Consider the following 23,272-nt stretch of genomic DNA (forward strand, 5'->3'; position numbering starts at 1 on the left):
TTTGTAGGTATGACCCTCAGGATGCAACTGTCTGAAAAGCATCTTTCAGGGCCGTGATTAACCGAATGAAGAGGAAAGCAAAAATCTGAAGACATACAGAAAGGGATTCACATGCAGAAGCAACCTTGCAGAGTAAGTCTTCCCTGAATCTATGGGGCACCGTCTCCTACCGCGGAATGGCACAGAGCTGGTAGGGAGGTGGCTTCATTGTGCTCCCAAAAACAAACTTTGTATTGACTTCTTTCACTCCTTCTGGCAGGGTGAGCGTGAATGCCCGTAACAGGGTGGAAAAGACAATAAAGATCTCCATCCTTGCCAACAGCTCCCCCATGCACACACGGTGCCCTGTGAAAAGAGAGAAAAGGCAATTGGCCAAAAAAGATTTCTATCAAACCTCCCTTTCTAGCCTGCTTGGGGTTTTTGTTTGTTTGCTTGTTTTCTGCAGACTTTGTCCTTATAGCTTCATTTAATGATTCAGAACTAAAAGGCTGCTCGTATTTCCACCAAAAGTTTCAATCTGTATTTACAGCAGGCAGCAAGACATCATAGAGACGATCACCAAGATTGCATAATTTACATTTGCTGCCTTCCAAGTGCTATACATTTTGCTGCTACTACTTCCCCTCCAAGAGAAAAACTGGATCTGTCTTCCAAGAGAAACTTTTCTATGTGTCTTTCCTTGTCTTCTAATCTTTTCCACATTCAATTGGATTTCTCTCTTCCTAGAGAACTTTAAAACAGTGGAACGTGTTTACACACCTATTTGCAGATTCCTTCCAAGTTATGCTGGAGAATGAATGGATCTTAAGTTGTTATCACATGGGGTAAATAAATTGCTGTTCAGTGCACATACCTATGGAAAATGGTAAGAATGCTTCTCTGTTTATGAAGTTTCCATCTTTATCCAGAAAGTGGCTTGGGTTGAACTGATCTGGTGTCTCCCATTTTCCAGGATCAGACAGAACAGAGTCGATATTTGCTAAAATTATGGTGTTCTGAAAAAAAGGAGCAGTGGCTTCAGTTCTGTCTTACTGTTCATATTCATCAGACAAGCAACTGATGACCAAGGAACAAAGAATATAAAGTCCTTCATTGAAGTCTCAGCTTTCCAAAAGCAAAATCAAGCTTTATAACATTTCATAAGAAGTTTAAACTGTTGAGAATGTTGCAACTTCCTTTTCTTTATTGCTTGCTGCCAATAAGTTTAATAAAACAAATGGTTAGGGTTTTATAATGTTTGTATTCTTAAAATGTGTTGCTTTTATTTTTCCTATAGGCACTAAGTATTTTTGCTACTTATTCAGCTTTTGAGTTACAGAATATCACAAATATCAGTTTAATTTTTCCTGTTGTTACTTGATAATTTCTGGAATGCCAGATTTGCTTTGAGAGGATCCAGAAAAAAAGGGATGAAAATGGAAGTGTCTTGGGAATCACAACCCAAGGTGGCTTCGGTATTTAAAAAGTTAGAGTAAATCAGTTTGAAAAAGCATTACAAGTGAACCAGACATCAGATATTCACATATGCAGCGTATTTGTACCTTTGGAACAGGAAACCCCAGCAACTCTGTGTCCTTCACACTCTGTCTGGGAAGTGCAATCAAGACTATATTGCTGTACCGCTGGATCTCGTGAATGACAGCGTTTGTATAGGGCAACTTTTTCCTGTCCTCGTAGCAAATTAAACGGGAACAACCCAGAACAGCATCCAGCTCCTTCTGGACTTTCTCTAAAGAGGAATATTCAGCTTTAAATACACAAGAAACAGTCTATAAACTCTCTACTCATAATTTTTCCTATTGCTTTTTACAGTAAGGATAACATCAAAAAATGTGAAAAAGATATTTTATAAAATAAGTATGCGTTCAAATCCACCTGTGGATGACTTGAATACAATTTGACACTGAAGCTGTTTATAGGTTGCATACCCAAGTAATACTTGAAAAATAATGGTAGCTGACAAAGTCATTCTATAAGTATATTTAGTTGCCTGTTACATTTACTGCTCTGAGGTAATTTATAAAAAGACTTTTATTAATATTTATTTTTAGAGGCAGGGAATCAACTGGAATATGAAATATTCATTGTGTATTGGGAGACCACATTAGTAACTGATCAATGATTTTTCTTCACTCAGAACCACGCAGACTTTGCTTGTCATCCACAGATGCTCTAATTGCTATTCTGTAATTACCTGTCTTGGGAAGCACGCAAATTAATTTTTTCTCTTTAATTTTTTTTACTTACAATCTGAGCTGAAATGGTAATTTCTGGCTAATTTCTGAGCCAAAATGGTCTGATTAGTACTACAGCCTTTGTCATTGCAATTAGATTGACCTTGTGCATCAGGAAACTTACAACGGCTTCAATATATCCTGAGAGGGTGAAAGATCATGTGGAGAAAATTCAAAGTTCAGGTGTTTTGAAGAGCTGTTTGGTAACAGAAATAGAAGATCCTTCCTCCTTACCATTTCCACCGTTTTCTTCTTGCCAGCCTCCTGCTGTGCCTGGTACTCAGCTTAAATTCTCAAATACGAGGCCTTTGAAGTGATTTGTATACCTTTTAATCCTTTCTACCTTGTACACTCTGACTCTTTCACCTGTTTTCCTCTACCAATCTATATATTTCTTCTGTGAATATCATTATTAAAAGCCTACAGTTTCGAGGTACCCCACTCTTTTTTTTGAATATCTGTTTATATGTAGATATTTACATTTGAATTTTTAAGCTTCATGAAATAACCACACATATTAGCAACCTCCCACTGCATGGAAATGATTTCAGCTGCAAAGAAGCCAGAGGCACATCGAAGAATCACAGAATCCCAGAATGTCAGGGATTAGAAGGGACCTGGAAAGCTCATCCAGTGCAATCCCCCCATGGAGCAGGAACACCCAGCTGAGGTTCCACAGGAAGGTGTCCAGGCGGGTTTGAATGTCTGCAGAGAAGGAGACTCCACAACCTCCCTGGGCAGCCTGGGCCAGGCTCTGGCATCCTCACTGAGAAGAAGTTTCTTCTCAAATTTGAGTGGAACCTTTTGTGTTCCAGTTTGTACCCTTGTCCTACCATTGGTTGTCACCGAGCAGAGCCTGGCTCCATCCTCCTGCCACTCACCCTTTCTATATCTGTAAACATTAATGAGGTCACCCCTCAGTCTCCTTTTCTCCAAGCTCCAGAGCCCCAGCTCCCTCAGCCTTTCCTCACACGGGAGATGCTCCACTCCCTTCAGCATCTTTGTTGCCCTGCGCTGGACTCTCTCCAGCAGTTCCGTGTTCTTCTGGAACTGAGGGGCCCACAAATGGACACAATATTCCAGTTGTGGTCTCACCAGGGCAGAGTAGAGGGGCAGGAGAACCTCTCTGACCTACTGACCACCCCCCTTCTAATACACCCCAGGATGCCATTGGCCTTCCTGGCCACAAGGGCCCAGTGCTGGCTCATGGTCACCCTGCTGTCCCCAGGACCCCCAGGTCCTTTTCCCCTACACTGCTCTCTAATAGGTTGAAAAGGATGACCTGAAGACTCCACCTTGCCCGCAGTGAATGTCTGATCATTATTGTCAGCAGAGGGGCAACAGTGCAGTTTATCTCATCCAAGAACAGACTCCTCCACCTGATGAGATGAATCCCACCCTGCATTCTGTATGGATCACTTAGAAACAAACCCTAAAATGACCAGCCCGTGTGTTAGAATGATAAAGCATGGAACAGATCAATGCAGTTCAGCTGATTCATACCCTACTTATTAATTCTTCTAGTATTCTTTGAACAAGCTCTACTACTATTTGAACATGTGTAGTTTCTAAAAATTTGCAGAACTGCTTGGGTGCTTACCTTGAACATCAGGATAAACCACCATATAGAGCAGCGCCCAACATAAAGTGGTGGCTGTAGTTTCTGTACCTGCTATAAAGAGGTCAAAAATAGTCTGGGTCAAGTTCTCTTCATCATAAGTAGCATCAGTATTTCCTTTAGTCTGCAGATGTGAATTGGAAAGGTCAAGTTAAGGCACATCAAAACAAGTAAACCACCTTGCATCACAGGAACATTTACTAATACTACCCAAAATGAAGAAAGTAGTGGGGAGGGAGGCTTAGATGATAAAACATTCTGAATAATGCAAAAACATTTTCTAGTACATTTGTCAATTTATCAATTTTTTTCTGCAGCCATAACGATGTTATTACTTGTAAATTCTTCCTACACCTGCTGCATCCCATCAGAACAGTCAGTTCTAGTTGTACCTTAACCATATGCAGATCTGTTATTATTGTGGTATAGACAATTTACCTGTAAATCTGCTTACGTTTTTACTTCATTCTCTCCCAACATCTCTTAGTGTCAGCTTTTTAAAATTCATCTACCTATAACCTTTTCTATGGAGAAATTCTACACCCCTAAATTTATATTAGACATCATTATAATCAAAGGAACACTTAAAATCTCTTTTTGTTAGTGGAGCATAAGAAGAGTTCAGAGATACTCACTTTATCTATCTCATCCAAATAGTAATCAATAAAATCTTGATTTTCATCTGGTTTTCCTTTTTCTTTGTGGCTTTTGATTTCCTTTGTGAATAGGGCATTCACAAAATCGATGCTGGACGCAGCCTGTTTAAATGGTGCCAGGAAATGGCTTGCAAGCCAAGGAAACATTTCATATACCTGTAAAGATATTTTAGATATGTGGTATTAATGACATTAACAAAATAAACTTGAATCCCGATACAGGCTTTTAGGCAGTGGAAAAAGCAAATGAAAGACCCTGATGACTGCACCTTCACCTTTACATTGAAGGGAAAGTGCTTACCCCATGACTCATTAATGTCTCTCCTAATCCCATTTTTCCCTGGAGCAAAATTTCTTAGTCTTATGCTACAATTTTGTATTGATATGTACAAAGAACAAATGAAGTTCCTCTGTACCCCAGTTCTTTGCTAGGTTGAACTTCAGTAGCAAGGACCTCCATACAAAACACACCCCTGTTCTTTGGTTATCCAACATATGTACAATTTCTATCTCGTCACTAAAAAGAACAGGTCCAGGCTGACCGCTTTGACACGTGTTAACTGAAAACAGAAATATCCAAATCCAGGTTTAATTTCTAATTGTAGGATACCAAATATACAGGGATTTTACTCAGATATACCTTCTCATCTGTGTGGTCTGTAAAACAACTTGATGAAGTAGAAATATTGAGCCATGTGGATTCTTTGCTATTTATTCATTTTTGTAAACCTATTCACATTATTGCACTTATCCCTTTATAGACCACACCTCAGTGGAAAAGAAACAAAATACTTTTTACATCGATTCCATTTCTCTAACTAATTTCCCTTTCTTTTTCCCGTTTTACAGACTGTACCATGTCCTTCCAGTTTACAGAATTACTGGAGTTTAAATTATCCATTAGGTCATAACTCTTGGGCTCACCTATTTAAATGGCAGCTGCATTACAGAGATTTATCTTCCCACTACCCTGTTCAGATTCCTGCCTTGTATTTCTCTTTTGTCCTACTGCAGAATTTTGCTTAAATCTACCTGTCCGCTTACCAGGAAAACAGATTAGTACAGACCACCATTAAAGGATTGTACGCTGCTGTGAAAGCACTGTGGAGAGCAGGACAGAATGAAATATTGGACTAGGTGTTTTTGTTAGCCATAGACACACTATTAAGAGTTGTTAAGAACAGCTTATACAAACACCTACTAAGAGAAGTTCGGAAATAGCTGATTAGAAGATGACTTAGGAATCATTCCATCTGTATCTTCTGGGAGAAAAATTTACGAGTATCAAGTTAGTCCTCAAGTTCTCTAGGACCTTGATTACAGCAGTTTCCAATTAGTAAGAGACAGTGGAAACTGCTGGAAAGAGTCCAGCGCAGGGCAACAAAGATGATTAAGGAGTGGAGCATCTCCCTTATGAGGAAAGGCTGAGGGAGCTCTGGAGGGGCTCTGGAGGGGCTCTGGAGCTTGGAGAAGAAGAGACTGAGGGGTGACCTCATTAATGTTTACAAATATATAAAGGGTGAGTGTCAGGAGGATGGAGCCAGGCTCTGCTCGGTGACAACCAATGATAGGACAAGGGGTAATGGGTACAAACTGGAACACAAAAGGTTCCACTTAAATTTGAGAAGAAACTTCTTCTCAGTGAGGGTGGCAGAGCCTGGCCCAGGCTGCCCAGGGGGGTTGTGGAGTCTCCTTCTCTGCAGACATTCAAACCCGCCTGGACACCTTCCTGTGGAACCTCAGCTGGGTGTTCCTGCTCCGGCGGGGGGATTGGACTGGATGAGCTTTCCAGGTCCTTTCCAACCCCTGACATTCTGGGATTCTGTGAAATCATGCGAGATGCAAATCCGGATGAGTTCCAGCGAGTTCTGCAGAAGCAGGTTGTCTTCCACACGTGTAAATTGATACCCCTTTGTAAATGGTTAATAATAAAACTGCCCTGATTGAGGCAAATGGTTCTACTCGTTTTGCAGCTGCACTCACAGCTTCATACAGAAGCAAGACAGCAAATTCTGCTGTCTGGTGGAGCAGATGTGAAGTTAGGAGCTGCTGTGTTGAATGGAGACAAATACCACCCAACAGCTAATGGAGAGTGACTTCCAGAGTGTGTGACTGAGTTCTCACAAGGACATGCAGGGATGGTACAGGTGTTGCTGCCGAAAACTATTGGAAGAAGCTACTGTTAAGCAATTTAATTACATGTTAACTTTGTGCACTACAGTTGCTCAACTATGAAGTTAGCTAAGAGTAGTGAAGGAAGGAGTAAAGACCCATATTCCTCTTGACCTTGCTTGACAGTCGTATGATTTGATACAATGAAAAAAGCCCCTTTGTCAGACAGAATTTAAATAAGCCTAATTCAGAGCTTTTCAGATATTTTAACTTGTATTTTCCTACTGAGTTGCCATCGTAGTTTCAAACACTGAAGTTGTACAGGTAGTTGTACAGCAAGTCCTTTATACCTCTCCCAAATGTGTAGCAGCCTCTGTGTTTCCATCCCTGCCCACCAGCCAAAGGAAATTCCTGTGCTGTGATGCATCATAGACAATTGAAATAAGTTTTGAACCAGGCATCTGGAAGTACTGATGTGTACTCCAGCAATTCCAGTTGCACAATTGTAGCTATTTTTCTTATAAAAGTAACAAGCAAGCTGCCTTTTTCATTGTCTATATAAAGTCAACAAACAAACAAACAATTTTCCTCACAAAAAAAGAGATGCTGTTCATAAATGCTGTTATAGTATCAATGGATTCAATCAAGCGTTGAAAATTTTCATCGTCTTTAGAGAAGCGATGTCCAAAAATCACAGAACAAATCACGTTTGAAACGGTATGGACAACAGGCATAGTGGGGTCCAGAGGTTTTCCTGTGAACACAGTGAATAGCATTCACTATTAACACTTACTGTTCCTGCTTTTCCCACTGATAGGAGAGCTGATAACAATTCATAAGCATTTCTGACATTAATTAGATTCTCAGATGATAAATTGCAATTGATTCGTAAAATGCGTGAGTAAAAGGTAACTTCAGACATCTAAAAAACACTGTAGGATTAAACCAAAACAAAACAACAAACCAAAGACACCTGGTGGGAATGCAATTAGTAGTCATAGTAATTATAAAAACACCCAGATTTCAAAGAATCTTGGCATCAGTAGATCTCATGTTTGGCAATAATCAGGCTTCAAAGAACATCAGCTGAGACTGAAAAGAGATCCACCTTCTGTTCTTTGTTCCTATCCTTTAAAACCCCAATAACACAATAATTGAGCATAGCTATAGATTCACCCCATTATTCAGCAACATAGACGGAACAAACTGACTAAGAAGTTATAACACCAACAGACAGGGACCATGGCATCCCAGTTCTAAGTTTGCACCGCGCGGTTTCACATGCAGCGCTTCTGCAGGTAAATGTCTCATACAGATCATACGATATGGACCTTTGAGCCTCAGCTTTGCGTGTACACTTTAAATCCCTTTCTGTAATAGTATCGCACAGACTGACGTGCACACCGAGTCACGTACCGTTTGTTTTCCGCAGGCGTTCCACCAGGTCACGGGCCTCCTCTTGGAGCTGATACTCCTGGTCTTTTTTCCCTACTCCCATTTTCCTCATTATTGCAAGTCCAAAACGCCTATGTTGCTTCCAGACATGACCATTAGAGAACATAACACCTAGGATCATAATGAACTAATGCTGTTAACACTTTATAAATTAATGACTTTATACAGTTATTGTATTTTGTCAGATTTTTGCCAGTAGTAAGGCAGCATTCCTCTTTCCTCTCCTTTCTTCTTCCAGTTCGGCCACCTATCTCCTGTATAGAAACTCTTACAATAGCTATATTCTGCCATTATTATTCTGACAGAAGAAATGTTTGATAAAAAACCTCATGAAAATATTAATTTTTTTCCACTGTAACTTACAGACATCAAGATACCTAAATCACTTTCCAAAATCAGGGTTAAACACACAAAAATATTTAGTGAAAATAATAATTACCATTTCCATGAGTCAAAATATGGAAGAAATGACTTGTTGGCCTTCCAGCAACGTCTTCAGCATGGACAGTCAGACCTTCCTTCACTGCCTGAAACCCTTGGAGGACAACTACAGGACGGTTTAAAACCCACAAGGTGAAGACATTACCGTGCATTTTGGCCATCTGTAGAGCAAAGCAGCACCAGGACAACATAGGTCAGAACGAGGACATTGAAATCAAACAAGATGAATCAGACCTTCTCCCTTGGCGGATGCCCCAGGGATGATTGACCTTGAGTAGAGAGCAACAAATCTATATATATATAGCTTGAAGTCAGGTTTCTAGCCAACATCTTGTTTACTAAAGATAAAGATGCTCCTAAAATGTCAGGCAGCCAATAATGCCAATGTCTGTTATGTTATTTATCGCACGTCTTACAATTCAAACTCATTGCAGGTGAATGTTTGTAAGAGGAAAACGTTAGGCTCATGAGATTAAATCCCTGCAAAAGCAGCCGAGGAGATGGGTAAAGCAGGAATCAGCCTCTCCTTTCCAGCTCAGCTAGAAAATTTTGCTCCCTGGGAACAAACAAGAGGGAACTGATACGAACATTGAGAAAAATTCGTACACACGTGCTTCCACATTTGTGTCTAATATCATTTTTGGAAGGACTAATTAATGGCTTTTGAAATCTTGGGATGAGCAACACTACTCTTCAGGATTGGGAGGTCAGAAATAGAAGAAAATACAACAGACATGCACTGGCCATAGTTTTATGTTGTGGAGTCGTAACTACCTTGCCTTCAATATGCAACTTGGGAGAGGAGAACGGGTAGGACAGGGAAGAGCCAGGGAAAAGGAAGGATGAGAACAAAAAGTGACAGTGAGGTGCTAGTATGCATTTATTTAAATGTTAAATATTTAATATATATGTAGGGGGAATATAAAACACTATGATACAAATTCTAGAAGTGCTGTGCATTACAATTGGACTTAGAAAAGAGGTTGAAGGTAGGCACACAATGAACTAGTTTGGCTACTTAAACACTCATTCTGGCTCAGTGAACTGAAGTCTCTTGTGAAAATCTGACCAAATTGTATAATAGGTCAGAAAAAAAAATTCCAAGATCTTTTGAAAAATCTGTTGAATAAGTATATTTAAAAAAATCCTCCTTTCTATACTTGAAACACATAGGCACTCCATAGTTATTTCATGTGATATTTAGAAACTGCCAGTGCAACAACAGTCAACACACAGACATGCAAAAGACTGCACAGAATTAAAGAGTCTGCTTTAACATGTGTCTTTTTCCGATGTGCAAGACAGGAATGTTATTATCAGTATTGTTTTGTTTGTATGCACATGAGGTTTTAATTACATATGTCATAGTAAGCTGGAAATTTTTCATACCGAGAAGCAGATTCTTTGAATGATCCCCATCTATTTTCACATTTACACAATTTAGAACAAATCCCTTCCTAGCATTCAAAATAAGACTATGTTAAACAGTCATATTTACTTTTCAATCAGTTTATGAGTCCATTAATTACTTACCTGAAAATGCATACCTTTTTAAGGATGTCATGATGAATTTGGAAGTTCATCTGCAGCAAATTTCCAAAGAAGGGATATGGAGTTGGTCCAGGAGGAAATCGTCTTCGCATCCATTGCAGTTTCAGAAACTGCAGAAACAACAGAGACACCACAAAAAACAGCAGCACCACACTTACTGATAACATTTCACTTCTGATTTACAAGGCTGTGTTGTCCTGAAAAACTGCCCCACAGATAATAGATCCAACTTTATCTTGTTTCGCTGGTACCTCCCTAAAAGAGAAAAAGGTGTTGAAGCTTCAGTGCCTCTCAGTCCTTCCCTCTTTATCACTTTACTTCCCCATCCCAGAGAACCAAGTGTTCTTATTTTTAAGCGTATCTGACATCATTCCATAATATTGCAGCCACAAATCTGACAATCATCGGCTCTCCATGATATACAAAATGCAGGTTAATTACATGCCTCCTTGTGCCATGACAGTTGCTGTGACACAAATCCCTGCCCACAGTATTGGTTTCATAAAAAAAACCCTTGCAAGAACAGAGAAATCATTTTAAAAAATGTCCTGAGGGTTGGTTACACAGCCAAGGCCCATGGGATTGCTCAAAATCAGGCTCATGGGGAGCCACCACATGTATCAACCATGTGCACTGTTCCTTCGCTCATCTCCTATTATTGCTCAATTCTGATGTTCTCTGCTGTTCCTTTCATTTTTCCTCATGATTTAAACTGTAAGCTCTTTGGGAGATGGCTGGACCTCTTAATTTTGTACTTAGGGCACGTAAAACAAACAAGCAAAGACTCTAATCTGTCATTGGATAATGAGAGTTTGATGTTTGTAATGTTGTAAGACCTAAGTGTCCACACACTCTGTCCAGTTGTACAGATAAGAGAGGCTGCAAGGTCTTCAACCTCTCAGCTAATTGCCACCGTAGTGCTCGGAGCAATGGAGCAACGCCCTTTGGGAGCTGTGGATTGCTCTTCCTCTATGCAGGTAGAGCCTGTGCCCCTGCAAAGGGCGTCATTTGGACAATGCAGCTTTGGCACTTGCTCAGGAACAGCACTGGCTTAGACTCAGCTCAACTGGCTTTGACAGGAGCGTGTGGCACTCTGGGAAGTCACCCAGATGGCTGTTTCTAAACCTCAACTCTTATTCAGTCTCTCATTCGTCCTGTATTCACGGAGATGCCCGAGAGTTGGGTGTCAACACAGCAGTTACCCAGTCACCTCATTATACCCATTTTTGCCACCTCATCTTTCTGTTAGCAGAGAAAATGAATCCTAGTTTTGCAGCAGTGCACAATCCACCCTCCACTCCCCACAGAATCTGCATCAACACAAGGCAGAAGCACAGAGCTCGATACGGATTAAAGAGCAGGAAAGCCGCATCGGCTTCATCTGCTTGACCCACTAAGCTCACACACCTCTTCTGCAAACCCAGATGAACTACAGCAGGAGCAAGTGCCAACTTCAAATCCATGGGAGTCACCACAACAGCACCCATTGGAGCCCCAAACTAGAAGCCTGAGGAGAGAGCACTGAACCTTATGACACTGAGCCTTATGACCTTATGACTGAGGTTCTTCACAAAGACAAATTGTTATTTTTTTTAACCAACAACTTAAAACTAAAGAAAGAAAACTCTAACGTGGTGGATAAACGAGGCAATGACAACTAATCCTTGAAGTATAATAACAGTTGTGAAGTTGCGAAGGCCCAGCTCCCAACTCAGCTCTGCTCAGTGTCCCTCAGCCCAGCTGCTGGAAGGTTGCGTGCAGCTGCCCTTGTGCTCACAGAAAACTCTCACGAAGTTCAATTCTTACACAGCTCTTGGGAAACACTACACAAATTTCTCCTGCTCTGTCCCTCCTTTGCAGGCACCAGGTGTTGCTTCACAAGACCACAAGCAGCACCCTTAACTGTGCTTGCAGGCATCAACAAACACGGCCAACCTGGAGTACTGCACAGCATTATCATTACAAACACAACTATGTCAGAGGACTCCCTCTTTCATAGAAATGTCTCTTAAAGGTGCCACTACAATATATTGGAAAAAAACCACAGTCAACCAACCAACAAAACCACACAGAAAAAACCCCCACCACACCACACAACCACACATTTTCAGGCCAGCCCAATGGTCCAACACGCCCACTTCTTTTCCATCAGCGCTGAGCTCCCCTCTGCAGTTCTTCATCAGGGAATATGAGGGGTTTGCCTTCACTTTCAGCCTGAGTCACCAGCCTCACGCTCGAGTGAAGGGTTGTGTTCTTGGAGCTTTCTTACTTCCAGAATGAAGCTGTCATCTCTGCATGGCTCAGCTAACTGGACAAACCAGCTGGCTCCCACCTCGTTGAGGCATCCCCTCCACAACACTGTTCCCCCACGCAACCATACCTGGGGCTCTGGTGATGCTCAGAGCCACCACCTCTGGAAAGAGCATTTCTTCAATCCACTTGAGATTTGAGAATGCATGGGAACAAGGGGAAGTGCCTCAACAGCTGGTTTTAATATTCCTTCTGCCTCCAATAATATTCCTGTTGAGTTTCTAGTAAGACCAGACACCATCATAATTTTCTATGTTTATTTCATTTGCAATACAGCAGAAAAAAATGCACAGATATTTCCCAGACACAGGAAAAACAGAGGATTTTTCAGGAGTGGCTTCTTAGGCACATAACAATACAAGGACAGATTCAAACTGAATTTGAGTTAGAAATGAAAAACCTAGAATTTGCAGAAAAGATCAGCATACTAGCAAAGCTGTGGCAATGTGTCTCTCTCAAATCTGCAATGCCCTGCCACCTAGCGAAGAACTGCACGGAGCTTGTACGGATGGGGTTTCATTGTGCTCCCGAAGATGAAGTCTGTGTTGACTTCCTTTACTCCTTCTGGTGGAGTGAACTTGAAGGTCTGCAGGAGGCTGCAGAAGATGATGAAAAGCTCCATCTTCGCCAGCGCCTCTCCCAGACACACGCGATGGCCTGCGGAGCGAGAAGGGAAAGAGCAGTCAGTCCCCCCAGCTTTTCAAAAGAGCATCAGCGAGGAACAACAGGCTTTCCTGAATCTGACATTTTCCTCTCAGATAGAACTGACCAAACAACTGAGATATCTGGAACAATTTTTTGCAGGACCTGCCAGATCATAGAAAAAGATACCAGAGATGCTCCCCAGCAGTTTCATACTTTACTCCCTAATCTACAGGACTCCCCAGTTCTATGAACTGAGTTTCAGTCTCTTGATTCCAAACGAGAATAACAAGAAAGCATCTTTAGATTCCCTCACAGCTTCCACTTAGTACAGGCTGACTTTTCTTCACTAATAGCAGTGAAAAATCAGAATATGGAGGACATTCTACATGTGACTAGACATTTTTCTATGTAATGTTTTCAGTGAAAACAACTTGTTAAAGAAAAAACTTTTCCCAATTTATCAGTTAATTGTGTCCAGGACATAGTTTCCAGTCAGAGAAAGACATTGACAGACCCTGAAATGTTTGGTTAGGCCATTCAGCTTGGAAATCATGTTCAAATTCATCTTCTGCCCAGTTTAGGGCAGGAACCTGAGCCTGAGGCTTCCACATCTCAGTTCAGGTCTCTGACAATCAGGCTCTTCCCTCCTGGCGTGATCTCCAAGAGCTTTTGTTTGCTTAAACTTCTATAAAATCACACACTGCGTGGAAGGGAGGCTCCAGAAACTCCCCAGGAAAGACACAGTTATTTGGGATGGGTTTGATCCAGCTTCAGATTTTTGCACCCATTAATACTGGATTATTTATACAAAATAAATCGGCTCCAGCAGAGCAGCCTGACATAGACAGCTGCTATAACAGAATCATCTGGCATATGCAGAGCATGACAGAGGACAACAGTGTAAGGACTCAAATCCCCTAATTATTGGCAATTCCAGGGCCAATTCCTTCCCCTTCTCTTCATTTTCACAAAAATCCAAGATCAAGGGTTACACAGTTATCAAACAACTTATTTTTGTAATCAAACATTTTTCTAGGCTGTAAAAAAACATGTGCTCCTGTAGTTTGGGATTATATTCCTTTTGGCCTTCCCCACAACAAAAATAATACAGCTTCACACTCACAATCTAACCCACCCAAAGGGCTTCACTCACCAGTGCACCCACCTGCTGAGAAGGCTAAGAAAGCCTCTCGGGTCACGAAATTCCCATCCTTGTCCAAGAAATGGCCAGGGTTGAACTGGTGAGGAGTCTCCCAGTAATTAGGGTCAAAAAGAGTGGAGTCGATATTTGGCATAATCACAGTGCCCTGAAAGGAAGATCCTGTTGGCTCAGTTCTGTCTCTCACACATCAGGATGAAAAGGATACAAACAAATTCCAGCTATAATTCATCACACTGTTGGTCACATGGAGAGGCAGCAGAAATGAAAGATTATTTTATTATTATTTTATTAGATGTGCCAGGGGTGGTTTAGGTTGGACATGAGGAAAAGTTTCTTCACCCAGAGGGTGCTGGACACTGGAACAGGCTCCCCAGGGAGGTGTCACAGCCCCAGGCCTGACAGTGTTCAAGAAGAGACTGGAAAATGTCCTCAAACACACGATGTGAACTGTGGGGTGTCCTGTGCAGGGACAGGAGTTGGACTCCATGACCCTTGTGGGTCCCTTCCAACTCAGGACATTCTATGATTCTGTATTTCAAATACGATGCCAGAGAGGTAATAGTAGGAAAAAGAAGTCCTACGTGAATGAAGTTGAGTAGATGCTTGGAGTTGTCTCAGATATCACCAATGAAGAAAATTTTTGTCCACATGGCAGACAATATCCCAGTGTTAACAGTTCATTGAACCTTCCCTACAGACACCACTGCACGAGTCTGATAAGTCTTTTCTGAGGCTTCTTGAAAAAATAAGAACTCAAATGCTTATAAAGTATTTTCTGAGACGTCTTAAAAATGTAACAGCTCAAATGCTTATACAGTATTTCAAAATCACAAGCTCTGGGGAAGTGAAACCCAGCAGCGCTCTCACAGAACACTGATTTAATTGGTGTGGAACTGTGCTTTTGGCAAGCATTTTCACTCCCTGTCTGTGAGACAAAAGCACAGGCCAGAGGCCATGGGAGGGGAAAAGTGTGTCTGCCAGCGCTGTCACCAGCAGCCACCCGTCCTGAGCCGGAGAGGAAAGGCGTTAGTGTTCAACACGACTGCAAGGAACTTAACTCACAGCCAAAGATCACACTGGAATACAAAGGATACCTGTACCTTTGGAATCCGATACCCCAAAACGGTTGTATCCTTCACTGCTTCTCTAGGAATGGTGATTAGAACAATGCTACTGAAGCGCATGATCTCATGAATCACAGCGTATGTATAAGGGAGTTTCTTCCGATCCTCATAGCAGATGAGATGGGAGGGACTCAGAACGGCATCCAGCTCTTTCTGGACCTTTTCTATAAAATAGGAAAAAAAGTCCACAATAGATACAAGAACACTGTTTGGCATGAAACAGCTTTCATCTCCTTTTTGGATTATAGTGGTGAAAAAATAGAATATGTAAATAATTTATACTTCACATTATCTTAAACTATAAATACATTTATTCAACTATCTAGTTATGATTTTACTACGCTCTGGTATCTCCTAGTTTATTGGTTCTATGCTCGCGGCATCTTTCCACAAGCCCAACAGAACTATTGAGCTTCACAATTAAAGGAAGGGGAATGAACTGTAAATAAAACCAGAACCTCTCATTAAGAGATCATTTCAGTTACTCAAGCTATTACTTTTACTGTAGCTAAATACAGACTCAGAGCACACTAATCAGGATGTTGCAAGGGAGCCATCGTATCAGGCTGATATACAGATGTAATGCTGAGAACTGGAATGGGATAATATTACCAAACCATCACGCGCTGTTAATCTCTTTTGGCTGTTGTCTCGGCTTCAGTAAGTAATACAGTTTACACAGTGTCGGAGGGTTCCAGGTCAAATTTCATGCTTCAAAATTAGGCTCGCAATCCAAGAGATTTAGTTTGCTTTTTATTTCATTAGAATTTGAAGTGTATGTGCCTGAGCACGGCTCTGTTATCCCAGCATTCTAGCCCCAAAAGCATGAAAAGAGTTCTAGCTCTAAACCTGAGAGGCAAGAACACGTCCTCACTTCCGAAAGCCTTCTATCAAATCATTCACAAATTTTGAAACTAGTGTGTAACTACTTTTCCAACCAGCTTTTTGTCTTCCTTCTCACTTTAACATTCCCATACATTACAACAATTATACTTATTACACAGAAATACAACTGGTGTGCCAGTTAATATAGAAATAATATATGGTTATTACACATTCTGGATACCAGAAAAGTGTCACTTTTCCCTAAGCCAAGCTCATATTTCAGCTTGTGTGTTACAAGCTGGACTGCACCTTCCATTATGTGCTTAATGTACTGAAACAGTCTGGCAAAAATTGACAAATACAGTATCAGAAGTTGAATATCCCTGAAATTACTTTAAAATATCTGTCTGAAGATTTTCTACCTCACTGTCTTCCTATAATCAAAGCTCAAAAATACGATCTTAAAAACAGAAATGAAAGCTTGATCTTCAAAAACAACTTGATCATGAAAAAAGAAAGTGTAAAGGGACAATTGTTCTAGTTAAACATGTTAAACTGTGTTTGTGCCTGCGACTCACCTTGGACGTCAGGAAAAGCCAGCATGTAGAGCAGAGCCCAACGCAGGGTGGTGGCCGTGGTCTCCGAGCCACCCAGGAAAAAGTCAAAAACAGACTGCACCATGTTGTCTTCATCAAAGGTAGAACCGGGGTCATCTTTAGTCTGCGGGTGTCAATGAGAAAGGTAAAATGCAGCACACCTGTGTCACGGCACCGAGACAAACTGCAATCGCTATAGATAAACAATAGTTCTGGAGGATGGGGAAAATACAGGTACATGAGCAGAACGAAAATCCATGCAAAGATTCTCCTCAAATAAGTACATCGATACTGTTAAACTACAGGCACTGTCGGAAGCCTCAGGTGTCTAAGATCCTGTTAAGCTGCCGTCTAGAATGACTCGTTGCCTTGCTGCTAAATTCCACATCAGGAAAAAGCATTTCAAAGCAGTTTTATCCCACCATTGCTGCCCTCTGCACATTTGCTGATTTTAGCTATCGCATATGTAATACATTACCATTTTTTAAAATTAATGGTTTTTTTCAGCAAAAAGACAGAGACTGCCATCATTTTAATATTGCTATGGCAATTGTACAGTACTGCTAAGCACACAAAAGCTCAGCACCAAGCACAAAGATAATAAATGTAAATAATGAGACATAAAGAATCAGAATGAGACAGCCATCCAAATACCTGCACCTTTCCAGAGTCCTCCCTACTGCCCACCCTGCACTAAGGATTCCATAGTACAAAAACAAACCGGTGTAATTAATTTGTATTTCTGAAACAAGTTATTAAACTAACTATTCAAAGTTCATACTTGAGTTTGACAGCAGAGTTCTTAAACTGTATTGATAGAGCTCTGTAAAAATTTTGCTTTGTACAGAGAGCCATAGGAAAGGTGCAGAGAGTCTGTTAGAACAGGACCTGTGTCACATAAATCACTCACTTTCTCCATCTGATCCAGGTAAATGTCAATGAAATCTTCTGGTTTGTCTATTTTGCCTTTTTCCCTGTGGCTTTTGATTTCCTGCCTTACGAAAGCATGAACGAAGTCGCAGCAAGAAGACGCTTTCTGTGTGGGTCCCAGGAGATGCTCTGCAACCCACGGGAAAACTTCACTTATCTGTGGAGCAAGAATTCAGCACAGCTGCCCTGAGTCACCCGGCACGAGCGAGGCCGCTATAGAGACACAGCGTGGGCATTTTGGGGCCAAACTGCTGAATTAATTTCTTTAGGAAAAACACTGTAGCATCAAAAAGAAATGTTGAGTACGTGAACACATAATAAATCCACAAATCAAAGACAACACAGTTTCCACTCTGGATTCTTTCGTGTCCTTATTGCGTAACTCTACTTGTATTTGCTCTGTTAATCCACCCACAAAAGAAGTCACTTTCCAAGTAAATTTAACATTAATATTAATAACTTCAGCATTAGTAAGTGTATATATACATTACTTTAGTACATAGAAAAAAACATTCTCTCTTATTATAGAGTGTCGCCTTTTCACCCTAACAATACTGGTGTTTCCATTACAGAAAAGTTCAGCATCCCAAGTACATTGCCTTTGCTGAGAAATTCCAACAGAGGTTATTTATATAATAATTGAACAATGTCAAACCCAAAGCACTGCAGGTCCAGTTCATTTTCATAGCCAGATTTTTTAGCAGCATTTAATGTGTATTAAATAACACAATAACTATAATAATATATGTACTATAATGATATTGCATACTAATGCAATAATATTGTGCTCAATAATAAAATATTTTGCATTTTAAATAAGTAATTTTCTCACATAGTAAAGGTAGCTGTTCCCAAAAGCCACTATGTAATTGCATGCTTCAATCAGCTGGCGGAAGGTTTCATCCTTTAGGGAGAAACGGTGTCCAAAAACCACAGCGCAGATCACGTTCGAGATGGCGTGAACAACGGGGAAGGAAGGGTCGAAAGCTCTTCCTGCAGACAGAGATACGCACTTGTCTCCAAAACACTTTCTTCATCTCCTTTGTGATCTTGGAAGCAAGATCACAATGACATTTTATAATAGATGAAACACCCAAAGTTCAATGGAAAATATAACAAAAGATAAACCTCCTTCAAAAATGAGGACAGGAAGACCTCCAATTTTGAACTCCCAGTCTCGTTATATTGTTTGCCTTTTTGTTTGTTTGTTTGTTTGTTTTTGTTAAATCTCGATCTTGGTGTTGATACCAAAACTCACACTGCTGAGGTCTGACTGTGCAAACAGTCTAAGTTGTGCTCCAAACCCCTTCTTTTATAGAGCAAAAACAGGCTTTACCCTTAGAGTCACGCACACGATGTACTATGTCAAAAGCCCCAGCGCACCAAGCACCCCACCAGTGATGTACCAGCTTTATCCCTGAAGAACTCAACCAGATAACGGGCCTCGGTTTGTATCCCGCGTTCCATTCCTTTGTTGCTCATTCCCAGTTTTCGGAGAGCTCCGATTCCAAAATGTCTCTGATGCTTCCAGATGAGGCCATTTGAGACCAGGATACCTTCAGCCACCAAGAATCAATTTAATGTCATGTTAATGTTTATATAATAGCAAACAGCTCACACACATGGTAATCTCATCATGCTGCCACTCACAAAGAAGAGAGCTGCATTGGGGCAGTGGGTTTTTAATTGTATTTTATCAGAGACAGAGAAACCGCCTTGGTTAATACATTCCCACCCCTGCAAAAAGCCCACTCAGGACTCACACACTTGCAAAGACAGTGTGGGTTGGAGTTGCCTCCTATTTGCCCACGCTTTGATCAGAAATGAATCTAAACCCTTATTCACATAGACAAGCTTATAGTCCAGCTCATGCAATCTCTTACAAGATCTCATGTATTATCTTGTGCAATCTTCTAATGCAATTAAGACTTCTAAGCTGCGTTTGCCAATATCCCCATATGGACATTGTGTTCTTGGAGATATTGCCCCATGCCAACTCTGCAGGAGTGGCAAAGACAGTTTTCCTCAACAAACGCTTCAGTTCAGGTTTCTACCACCTGGAAATACGATGGTGTCTCTCACCAAGTTACTCATGCCCAGAAGAGATTTCTGCGGAGCTCACTGGGGGGGTCTGGGCATTCCCTGTGCTGGTGCTTCTTAACCTGATGCAAACCTTCTGGAGATCATTGCATCTCCTGGTGCTTGGGAAAGTAAAACTCTTTAATGACTAGAGTGGATAACTGATTCTGAGCACATGTTGTCTGTGCTACAGTCTCTGACTTTTAGGGGATCCTAATGTTACCAGGCTGTTTACACGAGATATCGAGCACTTGTCCTGGTCCAGATCCCTCCTGGAAAGAAAAGGAATCCAGGGCAAGAACCACCCGGTAAGAACAAGAATAGGAAGAGCAGGCTTTAGCCAAGCTACGAACAGCTTTGTGAGACCAAGGCCTCACTGTGGGACAGGAAGGAACCCCAGGCCCCTGCTGCGAGCCTGTGGTCCAGCAGACAGCCTAGCACAAACCATTGAATCCCTACGGTGGGGAATCAATCTCTGCTGCATGGCCACCGCCTGGAATAACTCTCCCCTATTCCTTCTGTTATCTGAGAGCCTGGGCTACCAGAAAAGGTGCCAGACTAGCAGGCGGGTATTTGTGTTGCAGCTGATGGCTCCAGCCAGCCCTGTCGCAAACTGCCAGCGTGAGGGCACCTTGGCACAGCCCCGCTGCTTCACTCCCCATCACCCAGATAAAAGGCCGCAATAAAGACTCTTCCAAACAGACTGAAATGGCCTCAGACCTAATAATCTCCATTCCTTAAGGATGCTTTTCTTTACTTACGTTAGTTAGCGTTATAAATTAAAGCTTTCCAGATTGTAATCCACATGCAACAAAGCCTGACTGAGGAAAGGCATCTGCTTTATATCCTCTAGAGAAGAGGCTAGTGAAACAAGCTCAATCATTTCTGTTTCAAATGCAGCATCCTCTTTATTCTCCATCCACTGTCATTCTCAGTGTCTGATGTAAATGATAACACAATTAGAAGCTTTGGATATGTTGCAGGTACAGCCTGGCTAATACATTTAAAGCTCCAGCGACTTTCCTGTGCCTTTGCACTTCCCAAAAAGACAGACCTTGCTCTATAGCTCCATCCATACTCTCCTTACGTTTGCTGTAAACAGCTGGGACCATAAAAAATTACTGTAGCCTCAGCTTGCAGAGGAGGCCACAAACTCCAGATTATTTCAAATCAGTACACACACTTTAACAACACTAGGAATAGACAAGCAAGACCTAACTAGGGTCAAATATTGCTGCTCTGATGAGATTCTGAAATTTGTGTGTGACAGTGGGACTTTGAGACAGCTCAGAGTGACACTGGATTGTGCTGTTCACCCTGAGCAGACAGAAACGGTGAATTGGGGACTAAGGGCTCGTCAATAAAGAAAACAAGAGAGTGTTAGGGAATAGACTGACATACTTATTGAACTACTTGCTATACTGCTTCTTATAGAACTTGCTTATAAACTGCTTATCTAGAACTTGCTTAGCATAAGTAACTAAGTTTGCCTAGTCTGCAAGCTGTGAACTTTCCAACTTTCTGCCTAGAAGGGCCACAAGGTCTCTTAAAGCAAGAAGGGAGCTTTTAATCATCAACGGGAGCTGCATCCCTAGAGATGAGTAAAGGAACGGAATGGTGCATCTAAAACAAGACAAGGCACAGTAGAATGTTTTGGTTATTGCCAGGTACTTATTTTTCTCCCCAGCTGTAGATGCAAAATAACAACTGACCGACAGGACCTAGAACTGGCACCCAATCTGGTCAGTAAAAGCCAAAGCACCACCCAGAGAGACAAGAAATGGCTCTCGTGATGAAAATGAAGAAAACCAATGAAGAACGGGGAGACCCCAGGCCCTAATTTTACAATCAGCCCGAACTGACATGTGGGGAGCGGGAAGCTTTGATTGTAAGGGTATAATTGCCCAGGGAATTCTTCACTTGGGGTCCCTATTCCAGAGGCACCCAGCTCAAGCTGTTCTCTGTGCTGTGTCATACAAATGAGTTACTTATTTAAGAACAATCGCTGGAATCCATGCCTGAGTCTCTGCTTCAGGACACCTAGGGTAAAGAAACTTCCTTAACAAAAGGAAACAAAAAATATATCAATGATTAAGTCCTTGCATGGATACGAACATCTTACCCTTTCCATTTGCCATTTTGTTGAAGACATAGGTCTGTAGTCGCCCAGAAACATCCGCTGAGTTGGTGGTGAGACCATCTTTCACGGCTTGGAATCCATACAGCACCACCATAGGTTTGTGACCCAGCCACAAGGTACAGATGTTGCCATACTTTTTTGCCAGCTGTAAGTTAGGCCAATGCCAAAAAAATACCCGCGGGAGAACCATCAACCAAAATGCACACACGACGGGCTGCTCTCTTCTAGCATGATATTCATCAGGGGTGAAGGAAATTAGAAGGGTCAGTAGTTTTGTTTTGCAGTGGGAGTGGTTACCAGAAGTCTTTTTTGAGAAAAAATTATTGTCCTCAGTTCTGTTTAACTTGAACACATGAAGTGTTCACACAAATTAGACTCTGCAGATTTTACTTAACTTATCATAGAATCATTTCAGTTGGAACATATCCTCAGGATCACTGAGTCCAACCATAACCCAACTCCAGCACTAAACCATGTCCCTAAGAACCTCGTCTAAACACCTTTTAAACCCCTCCAGGGATGGTGACTCCAGCACTGCCCTGGGCAGTCTGTTCCAATGCCTGACAATCCTTCCCATGAAGAATTAATTCAACTTCCACGACTCACCTTCCCTCAGGATCAAGTTCTCTCTGCTGCCACATTAACCTATCAACACCCACCACCAGATTTTACTTTTAGCCTCAATGGCTCTTTAGTTCACCTCTGCAAATCCTCACCTTTTTCAGGCTCCCATGGTCAGCTCTAAAATTTATCCACCAAATGCTTCCAATGATGGGAAATGGGGTCGGTCCAGGAGGAAATCCACGACTTTTCCATTGCAATTTCAAGAACTGTGCACCCAGAAGAAACAAAACCAGGGATATGAGAGCTACACTTATCATAATTTCACGCCTCCAAACTAGTCTATCACTGAGAAAACTGCTATGAATCTGTCTGTTGAAATGACTCTATATTGCTTTTCTTATCCCTTCCCTGTCACATTTAAGCTTTCTGAATTTTCCTCCTCTCTTCTTTCCTACCACGCTTCCTGAACCCAGAAAATGAGGAGCTTTGCCACTCTTGAACGTATTTAATACATCGCTATGCTGCAATATGCTAATAGCCACCATTGCTTTAAGACCCAGCAGAGCCCAGAAGGCAGGGACCTCATCCAGAAACATCCCTTTGAACAATCGGTTTGATGGAACACATTGTTCCAAGCACAGGCTACACCTAAGCCAGGGCTCAGACATGAAACTGCAGCTGCCACCCGGGCAGCGTGCACACAGACAAGGACAGGAGCCCTCGCCAGGCAGCGCTCTCGGAGAAGGGGCGAAGAGAAGCAGCCAGCAGCCTCATGTAAGAGTGATTGCAAACGTGTCTGTTTAGAGCAGCATTTCCCAACAGTGGCTCCT

The 23,272-nt window shown here is 41.7% G+C and overlaps 2 protein-coding genes across 2 annotated transcripts; both read right to left on the reverse strand.

Moving 5' to 3' along the window:
- Window positions 1-166: 166 nt before the first annotated feature.
- LOC136105113 (cytochrome P450 2J6-like) lies at window positions 167-10,234 on the reverse strand. The gene is made up of 9 exons (XM_065844672.1): window positions 10,064-10,234; window positions 8,515-8,677; window positions 8,037-8,186; window positions 7,214-7,374; window positions 4,488-4,664; window positions 3,835-3,976; window positions 1,542-1,729; window positions 854-995; window positions 167-345 (listed from the first exon to the last, which is right to left on the reverse strand). The coding sequence occupies exons 1-9, from the start codon at window positions 10,232-10,234 to the stop codon at window positions 167-169; spliced, it is 1,473 nt and encodes a 490-aa protein (XP_065700744.1).
- Window positions 10,235-12,767: 2,533 nt separating this feature from the next.
- On the reverse strand, window positions 12,768-22,759 carry LOC136105206 (cytochrome P450 2J6-like). Its single transcript, XM_065844844.2, has 9 exons — window positions 22,595-22,759; window positions 21,861-22,023; window positions 19,066-19,215; window positions 18,492-18,652; window positions 17,640-17,816; window positions 16,712-16,853; window positions 15,285-15,472; window positions 14,188-14,329; window positions 12,768-13,034 (listed from the first exon to the last, which is right to left on the reverse strand). The coding sequence occupies exons 1-9, from the start codon at window positions 22,757-22,759 to the stop codon at window positions 12,856-12,858; spliced, it is 1,467 nt and encodes a 488-aa protein (XP_065700916.1). The 3' UTR covers window positions 12,768-12,855.
- Window positions 22,760-23,272: the final 513 nt, after the last annotated feature.

This window comes from Patagioenas fasciata, chromosome 9 (genome assembly GCF_037038585.1).
Source record: "Patagioenas fasciata isolate bPatFas1 chromosome 9, bPatFas1.hap1, whole genome shotgun sequence".
Lineage (NCBI taxonomy): Eukaryota > Metazoa > Chordata > Aves > Columbiformes > Columbidae > Patagioenas > Patagioenas fasciata.

Coding starts and splice junctions, on each gene's coding strand:
- LOC136105206 (XM_065844844.2), bottom strand. CDS start 22,759: ATGATAAGTGTAGCTCTCATATCCCTGGTTTTGTTTCTTCTGGGTGCA. Junction 19,216..21,860: donor CAAAATGGCAAATGGAAAGG/GTAAGATGTTCG, acceptor TGGTGGCTGAAG/GTATCCTGGTCTCAAATGGC. Junction 14,330..15,284: donor TGGGGTATCGGATTCCAAAG/GTACAGGTATCC, acceptor TCTTCCTTTCAG/GGCACTGTGATTATGCCAAA.
- LOC136105113 (XM_065844672.1), bottom strand. CDS start 10,234: ATGTTATCAGTAAGTGTGGTGCTGCTGTTTTTTGTGGTGTCTCTGTTG. Junction 8,678..10,063: donor ATCATGACATCCTTAAAAAG/GTATGCATTTTC, acceptor TTTGCTCTACAG/ATGGCCAAAATGCACGGTAA. Junction 1,730..3,834: donor GGTTTATCCTGATGTTCAAG/GTAAGCACCCAA, acceptor ATTCCTCTTTAG/AGAAAGTCCAGAAGGAGCTG.